Source organism: Cyprinodon variegatus, unplaced genomic scaffold (genome assembly GCF_000732505.1).
Source record: "Cyprinodon variegatus isolate N-32 unplaced genomic scaffold, C_variegatus-1.0 Scaffold34, whole genome shotgun sequence".
Classification (NCBI taxonomy): Eukaryota; Metazoa; Chordata; class Actinopteri; order Cyprinodontiformes; family Cyprinodontidae; genus Cyprinodon; species Cyprinodon variegatus.
The window spans coordinates 1840648-1849693 of record NW_015150487.1 but is presented as its reverse complement, the minus strand read 5'-3'; the positions used below and the strand labels follow the sequence as shown (position 1 = coordinate 1849693).

Here is a 9046-nt window from a genome sequence, read left to right as displayed (position 1 = left end):
ATTTGAATCTTGTTTTTATCTGTTTTTAAGTACATTTTTTAAGAAACTACTCGAATAAATAGAATGATTGGAGCCTTTATAAGGGCAATGTACAAAAAAATTGACAATGGCCACTTATTTAACCTGTCTGCAAACCTGCAGAAAGCATAAAACTGTAAAATAAACCTTAACTACCCAATCATCCATAGAAGGATTTATGAGCAAAGGCGACCATAAATAGCCTTCATCGTGATTAAATAAAAGTAAAGGACTTTAGGAAAAAAAAAGGTTAATTAGAAGGCTATAAGAAGAGGAAAAATCAAACAGTTATCAGTAAAGTATTATTTTTATCCCTTGATCTGTCTTGAATCCCAGATGGACTGCAGAAAAGAATTTATCCCTCCATAAAGGACCATCTAACCTTAAACCTTTGGTTTAGAGGACATTGCCACAAATCATCACCTCATCAGAAATTGTTTTGTTCTGCAGCCCACATCACAGTATTGTTCATGTTCCTGGAATGAGAATGAGAGTCCTTGGACTGAAAAGCTCCGTACCCAAACCCTCCTGGGTAACAATGCAAGCCACAGGGACATCATTAATTTATTTTCTCTCCTCATTTTTTGCCAATTTTAATTACTTTGAGACTAAGCTTTGTTGGAGATGCTTTCTCAAAAACAAGTGCTGTTAAGAAGAAAAATTTCCATCACTTGTTCCAAAGGTTTTTTCCTGATCTCTCTGACATCAGTAACTATTTAGCTGAATGCAGTATCAAACAACAATCAGTGTGGCACCAGCGTATATAATTAAGTGAGAGGGCTAGCAGTATCTCTGGTTTAGTGATTATGCATTTTGCTGTTATACATAAATGGAAATAGTTTTGTTGTCTTTTATAGCAACTAGCCACAGAGAAAATGAAAAAAGAAAACACAGATTTCAAATCATTATGGTGTTCATGTTGGAAAATAGCTAAATGGATCAGAAAATCATGATAATAATAATCTTGATGACTGGTAAACATAAAAGCACCGAGCAGATTGTTGCATGCTAGAGGTGAAACCAGGTGTCACTGGAGTCATTTTGGTGAGATAACTATCTGTCTGTTGTTACTCAGGGTTCAGAAGTGGATGAGCAGAAGCTGATAAAGTCCACCTCTCTGTTAGAGAGCCAACACCACCACCTGCTGCACTGTTTGGAGAAAACCACAGTGAGAACACCTCCCTGTTTTACATTAAACACTCAAACTCCAGGGTTTACACATGCACTAATCTCTCTTGCTCAGTAACAGGTTATTAAGTAATTAAACTGGAAGTACATATTCATTATAAAAGGTCCATGAGGCACTTCAGGCAGTTCAGCAGCACTGCAGACTTTCCTCTCTCTGACAGGTGATGAACAGCTTTTGTTCCTTTAATGTTGCCTTATTGGAAGTGTTGACACTGACTGACGCTGATCTAAAAACAGGCTTGAGGGAGTTTTGCTGCAGTTAGAGACGTCTATCAATTTGACAAAACGTTTAACCCACTCACTGAATCTGAGCGTCAGTCAGAGGCAGGAAGAAAGAGTTGGCAGAAGTACCTTAAAATGTTTACATGACAGTTTGACAGTTAACATGAGATGCGCTGCGGCTGTCGGAGGAGAGGGAATTTCTGCTGTGCATTTGTGTGTAAACAATGTCATGCATGTTATCAGAGGTTGGCAAAGCAACTAAAAAGGTGTTTTATTTTGGTATTTCTCCAGCCTTATGGTGGACTGGTGAATTACACTCATGTAGATGGACCTGCATATTGTGAGTGGTAGTAATGTGAGCCCTCTCACAGTTCAACCTGTATAGAGTAAATGACAGAGAATAACTCTCAGGTCCTGGTTTTGTATTATATGGCTGTTTAAATATGCTATAGAGGTGTTATAATATATTATATATCATAAGATTTACCTCCTAACTTGATTAAAAATGCTCAAAACTACTAGAGTATAAACTGCATTTATTACTTTCATAAATTATATTGCAAAAACTTTACACCATATATAAAAAACTGCCTACAAAAATCATTTTAAGAGTGAAACAATGACTTACACAGGAGGTCGCTAAATCTAATCTGCAACATTTATGGTCAGTGTTTAAATCCTCAACAGGGAACAAAAAAAAAAAAAAAAAAACAGAGGAAAAAAGATAGCTTCAAGGAAAAAACTGATAACCAAAAAGAACAAAAAGGCTTAAGTCTTGGATCCCAGAACCTTTGAAAAAAATGTTGTTTTGGAGACAAAAGGCAACTTTTTTTATGGAGTTCTACCTATTACATTAGGTGCAAAAGTTAACAAGTATTTTAGTAAAGCATCTTACTGAGAGTCAATAGTGTGGTTTTCTAAGGCTGCAATTCCTTTTTAGAATGTCATAATTTGCAGAACCATTAATTCTGCGCTCTAGTAAAAAGCGCTGCAGGACTATATATAGACATGAGTTTGTGACCCTAACCTTAAGCAAATAACAAATACACTTCTGCATGGAGAACAAACTAACTAAAAGCAGGTTTGGTATGACCTATTCCAGGTTTAGAATCGAAAATTAACTGAGATGGTTTGGTATTCAAGCAAAGCAGTTGAAAAATGGGACTAAATTAAAACATAAAGTAGGTCCTAATCCACACAAGTGTAAAACACTGCTAGTTAATGTAAACACTTTATGGCAGTTGTTGATTAATTATCCAAAACTATAAAAATCTGAGATTTTTAAGGGGGCAAAAACCTTTTTTTAAAGCACTGCTTGTTTAACGGGCCCTATAATAAGATATAAAAACCATTTTAATTTGAAAATAAATTAAATGTAACTTTTTTGTGTTCTCTTCAGGCTCATGAGTTTGTGGACGAGCAGGTATACGAGCAGAACTGTATGAAAGCAGCATTGCAGACCTATCCATCACAGAGTCCCTCAATAGCCAGCCACGACAGTCCTGCAGTGACCTGCTGCGGCACGAGAGGGAAGAAAAATAGTCCTCTGCCAAACACTAGCCTCCCCCCCACAAACCCGGTCCCATCACAACGAGGCCCGCCGCAGGAGCTCAGCGCCCTTCACATACAGGGCGGTGACCCACTGGCACAGACAAGCAGGTGAAATTCAGAAATAAAAAAGTGTCAATAAAGTATGAGGATGTTGAATCAACTGTGCTAATTTCATTTTTAAAGGTTTATTTTATAAATTTGGCAGCATTTACCGTATCTGATATTTTAAGTTTTATGTGCTAATAAATTCCCTACATTGTTAAACTCCTGAACACAATATACTGTTAGAAAGCTCTGAATTTTAAAGTCTGTAGTTTATCTATTTTAAAATTATTACAGATCGTATGTCTTACTCTTTCTTTATTGTGTACATTGACTTCTGTTGACGAGATTTAAAATTCCAGAAATGGTAAAGGGAAAATCTACACTGATTAACCAAAACAATTATAATCTTTACCCAAATAATGAAAAGGTGCAATAGCAAAACAAACCCCTGGATGGCACTATTTAGTGAATCACAACACAATCCTACTGACTGATGCTTCTTAAAGGTGTAGTGGAGGATTTTCTCAAATTTTTGAGAAGACTCCACCTAAAAAAAAAAAAACACATTCACAGCGCTGTATCCTCCTGAGAGACAACACCTATGAAATGCTTCTGAGAGCATGCACAAGCCCATTTCTCCTCGTGGAGGAGTGGAGACGCAATGAATCCCGCCTACACTGAAAACAACTCACAAGATTTACTTAAAAAATATATTGTAAGTATTTGAATTTAAATGATCTAAGTAAAATTGAATGCTTCAATATCAAGTAACACTCACTTGCCAGTATCAAGTGAATTTTACTCTCATAGGACATAACAGTTATGAACAGATTGAGTAACATTTACTTAAGTACATCCAAGTTGTAAGTTAGATTTATTTAAACTGGTTAAATAAAGTGTACTTGTTTTTCGTAGCAGCATTTTACTCAAAAATATAAGGCAACACAGAGACAAACAACAATTCATGCACGCATTCACACCTAAGGAGAAACCAGTTAAACTAACAATCATGTGCTCTACATTTTTAGAGTAAAGTTTCTGAAGTATTTTTAGGTTTAAGTACGTACTGCTATTAAATATTCAAATAGTATAAGAAAATCTAAGTAAAACTTACTCTTTCCCCAAATTGGTATTGTTTCTCTGTTCTGAGGCCTTTCTCACTACGCATACACTTTGTAGACACTTTCCTCTTTTGACCCTCAGCCATTTTCAAAGAACCGTGGTGAGAAAGGCAAGCTTCAGTGACTGTCTGAAACCGTAGCTCACCACAGATATAAAGAGCATATGCCTGAAGATAGCTACCTATGGGGATGAGCACCTATGACGGCCTTACGTAAACATATCACCAGAATGATTGTCAATTAAGAGGACCACTTATTTTGATGATCCACCTGGAAAAAGAACATTTTCGACTATACCTTTAAGGATCAGAAAAGTAGTTTATATTAAATAAACTTGAAGTGTGTACTGTATGGTGCTGTGTTATTAAAGCTAATTATTTTGACCCAAGGGATGGGTTTGATTTAATTAACTGTTGAGAAATTAAATCACAAGCATACTAATTGTGATTTATATGTTGTTTTTTCAGATGTAATATTTTTTGGCAAATATATTGCATTTACACTAAAGTAAAACAGAAAACACTAACAGCTTTTGGAGCTGAAATCTCAGGCAATCATTAATCATCTCTTTTTTCTTCTCCTCTGAAAGTCGTTCAAACCTCAACTTGAGAACTAATGAGAGCAACAGGATCAACTGTAAAAGTGGCCGAATCACCACAGCCATCATCAGCCTCCCTACGCCCCCCGCTTTAACCCCTGATGCCGATGGCCTCCACGGGCCGCCGCAAAGAAGGCCGCCCCCTCCTCTGGGTCACCCAGCAGCTCCAAGCATTCAGACCACAACAAGCTCAGCTGGTACCAACATTGTCAAAGTCTCAGCTTTGTGATTCCCAGCCGGGCTGCTTTAACTTTACTCAGCAGGAGGCAGAGAAGGGACCGAGGGGGTAAAGCAACAGTTATTCTTGCTGAATGCACTGCGTCCCCTGCTCACAGTGTCGGCAATCACAGAGCAAAACTTCAGAATTATGGAGACATCACTCGTGAACTTTAGAGATTTGAACTGAGAATGTCACACTTGTCATTTTGTGTAATTACTGTAGATATGAAGAGACTTGCTGCATTTCTTATAGTTTCTAAAAGCAGACGTCTTGCAGGTAAAAAGAAGAAAAAAAAAAGTGCAGTAAGAGTCACGACAAAGGCTGACAATACGTCACAAACAGTAAGGTTAAAATGAACTTATTACAATATTTGTTGGCTTTGAATATTAAAGACAGATAAAGATGTTTAAAGTGTTTACTGTAATTTTATTGCTCTCGTTTGTGCTTTGTCTCGTTGTGTTGAAGTACTTTTTGGCTCAAAGATATATTTTACACCGCCTGTATTCTTTTAACCCATTTTTCCCAAAACTGTTGACTATTAAAACAGTGATTTTGTGTTGGTAAAAGCTTGAATCTAACCATGTTAATCATCCAAGTTTAAAGGTCTTACTAAACTCTAAATACTTTATATTAAATGAAGCAAAGAAGTGAGCTTTAGATTTACAGACATGTCTGCTACAGTAAACAGTACTGAGGAAGTGTTTGCTCCTTAGATTTCTTCTATTTTTGCTATTTCAGACACTTTTATCAAAGATAAAAGTTAATATGAAAAGTAATTGCCTTCTAAATCTAATTACTTTTTGTCCCAGCTTTTGCAGCAACAGCTGTCATCAAAAAATGAGTCCCTCACATTGCTGGGAGAAACTTTGGTCTGTGATATTGCATTTTAGTCAGACTGTAGTATTCAACGATGTAGGATTCAAGTGGAAGCCAAACAGTTACCTTCACTTTAGCTGTTGTTCTGGGCTCTTTTGTGACCAGTTGCATTGTACTCTCTAAATAATGTTTTGGAAATCTGGGTATGATTTTTGTTTCCTAAGATCGTTTCTCCTACTTCATGTTGTCCAATAGGTTCTATCAACATGATCTTTTGCTTCCACAGGTCTGGCAGTAATCAGGCATAGGTGTGTAGCTTGTAAAAACTGAATTTAGTTTACAAAAATTGGGTTTATCACTGTCAAGTAATTATTTAAAGAAAGTCAGGAGTTTTTCCTTCATCACAGGGTCAGGTTATTTTGGGTCGATACTTTGATAAATGAATCGTGATTTTTCAAAATGCACTCAGGGTATCTGAGTAGATGTCAAAATCTGCGGTTTTAAAGTATAAAGTATAAAAATAAAATAAGATTGACAAAGTCCCTAAAGTGGGAAATGATTGTTTCTTGACTGTGTAGTTATTTTTTGTAATGTTTTATAAATTTTTAACAAAAGCATTGAAGTGAATATTGGCTTGAAATATTTCAAAGATTCAAAAAACAATGTATGCACTTATAATATATGTTACTGATCATCAGCTCTGATGCTTGAGGTTTTTTAAGTGATTGGTTGTGGTTGTTGATCTTGTTTCTACCTTTGAATGATACTTCAATGATACTTCGTTAGCCGATATATTTCTAAAATGTAAGGTCATATAATCTGATAATAATTGGGGGGAAACCTGACTTAAAAGTTTATGTTAAACTTTTTTAAACCTCTTTTGGTACCTTTAGTGTCCAATCAGGGTCAAACAATGTTCCTTTTGAATTCTGTATAATTCTTTACAATGCATTAAAACAAGCAATTCTATGTTCAAAGTATGTGATTACTGCAGGCGAGAAGAATGAAAAAAATTATAATTTGACCAGCCGAAAGATTTTTGTTGCTTTTGCAGTGACACAAATGATACAATTTGTGATTTCAGCATTTTTACCATGTTTCTAGATGATCTGACAAACAACTAAACATATTTCATAGGTTGTAAGAGTCATTATTCATGGAAGTTTTTACTTCAGCTGCTTCTGCCATACATGATGTCTGCTACTGGTCAAAGTTCTGACTAATGATGACCCATTTTTGTCTAATGAATGATTAAATTATATCATATTCCTTCTTGAAATCCAACTTATTGTGTTCTGGGGGTTGTGCTTCACCCTCCTGAAAAAAACACCATGATGTGCATTGATGACATGAAGCTACAGTCTGAACTTAACCTTTGTCTTTGAAAGAAGAGGCAAATTTTTCTGCTTTACTGTGTGTGCAGATGCACCACGCACCACCACCTCCATTGCCATTCTGGTGGCAACACCTTTTTGTTACATACCTCCCAAGAGGAGATGATTCTGGTGCTTGCTGAACTCTCAAGGAATAAGAACAACATGTCACCCACCATAGTTTAGGGTAGCCTGCTGTTTCTTGGACAGGAACTATTATGGACGCAGAAAAACAATTGTTTTAGGCACTCATCTAATCCAATTCTGCTGCAACCAACCTCCTAATAAGATAGATCTGGAATTTAAGCTCTTCCCTATATTCTTAGACTTAGACAAACGTTATTGTTATCTTGTATGCACAGTATACAAAACGACATTCCGTTGCATACGGCTTGTAACAGTTAAACAGTGAAAAAAACAATACCATTCATAAAGTAATGTTCATTTCATATTCAAATATGCAACCACTATAAGTTTTGAAATGATCATTTTATATAAGGGTAAAAAAATTTTTTTTTTGTAGTAAGGTGGACACTATTACTATTGCTGAATGATCAGTGAATCATTGTAAACATACCAAAAGGTTTGTGTCACCGCAAGAACTTTTAACAGCAAATGCTGTGTTTTTAGTCCAGTTTCCTGGTCTATTAAACCTAGGACAGATTTATATCTACCAAAGCAAGTGAACTGCTAAAACAATAAACAAATGAATCTCAAAGAAGAATGAACTGTGAACAAGAAAGATTAAATGCAAATAAACTCCCTGCTTTTGCCAAGTTTTCTTTCATTTCATTTTGTTAAGCAACATCAAGGAGTTCTCAAAGGGCAGCAGATTAGACATAATTTTAGTTATGCTGTAGAAAATGTATAAACGACCGCAGAAAGAAGGACATTTAAAAGATAACAAGTGAGTAAAGACTCAAAATGTGCCATGATTTATGTCACAGATGTTTTTGACAGATGGCAGTATTGAAACAAAGAAAAAGATGGAAAACTCATGAATTTTGATCTGTTCATTTTGTCAACTGCACAAAAATTATCTTTTGAGCTTTTTTTTTTCAGCTAATTTGTGAGTATTTGCCAAGTGTGATGTAGTTATTTGTTTCAAACTGTGTTGATAATTTCTGTTTGTGTGCTTGGTTTGCAGTAGCAAATTCTGCTTGAATTTTTTAATGTCTTGAATCAATCATCAAGTGGAGGTGTTTTTGCTGTGTCGGTGTATTCTATGTTTCTTTTCTGTGTTTTGCCATATCATAGATAAAACTTGTGCCAAAATGGAAATTTTTTCCAGTTTCTGTGAAAAGCTCAAAGTTCTTCTGCCACTTTAAAGAATATGAAAATTTTTTTTTTTTTTTTTTTTGACACTGTTGATTTAGTTGGTTGAGTTATACTTGTTATGGCTCAGTTACAGCTGGAACAGTATTTTTACATTAATGCTTTTTCAAACATCCTGCACCACCCTCTGCAGCAGAAGGTGTTGTCCTCATGCTAAAGTGACCGATGATATCCATCCTTTTCTGAAAGATTAACCTTCAAAAGCATCATTTGGGTCACTTTTTAAAAGCCTTGGCATTCCTGTTTGTGCTTTTTCTTATAATTTTATCCTTTCAAATCTTAACTTTTCTGTCTGTTCAATGTGATAACAAGATTGTGTCTGTTTGTTATAACAGCTATAAAGTGCCAGAGAAAAATTAAATCTGTCACAAAAATCAAACCTCATCCTTCTTCCCTTGTCAGATTTTTTCTGTCACTCACAAAGCTGCACATATTTTAGATATATTTCAGTTCTCCATTCCATCTAAATAAAAGGAACACATTGGTTGTGTCCTATATATAAAAAACAAAGAACAAAACAGAAAGGGAGTTTTTTTTATCTCCACTGTCGCTACCAGCG

General features: G+C 35.6%; 1 protein-coding gene across 2 annotated transcripts in view; it reads left to right on the top strand.

Moving 5' to 3' along the window:
• Nucleotides 1-8793, top strand: part of LOC107103020 (potassium voltage-gated channel subfamily D member 3-like) — a 116707-nt gene extending 107914 nt beyond the window's left edge. The window contains exons 5-7 of one of the 2 annotated variants that reach the window (XM_015402534.1): nt 1094-1186; nt 2828-3087; nt 4735-8793. In XM_015402534.1, coding sequence (XP_015258020.1) covers nt 1094-1186; nt 2828-3087; nt 4735-4972 — 591 coding nt within the window. In that variant the 3' untranslated portion in view covers nt 4973-8793. The remainder of the gene's footprint in view (nt 1-1093; nt 1187-2827; nt 3088-4734) is intronic. The other variant, XM_015402539.1, reaches the window with a different exon arrangement.
• The last annotated feature ends 253 nt before the right edge of the window (nt 8794-9046 follow it).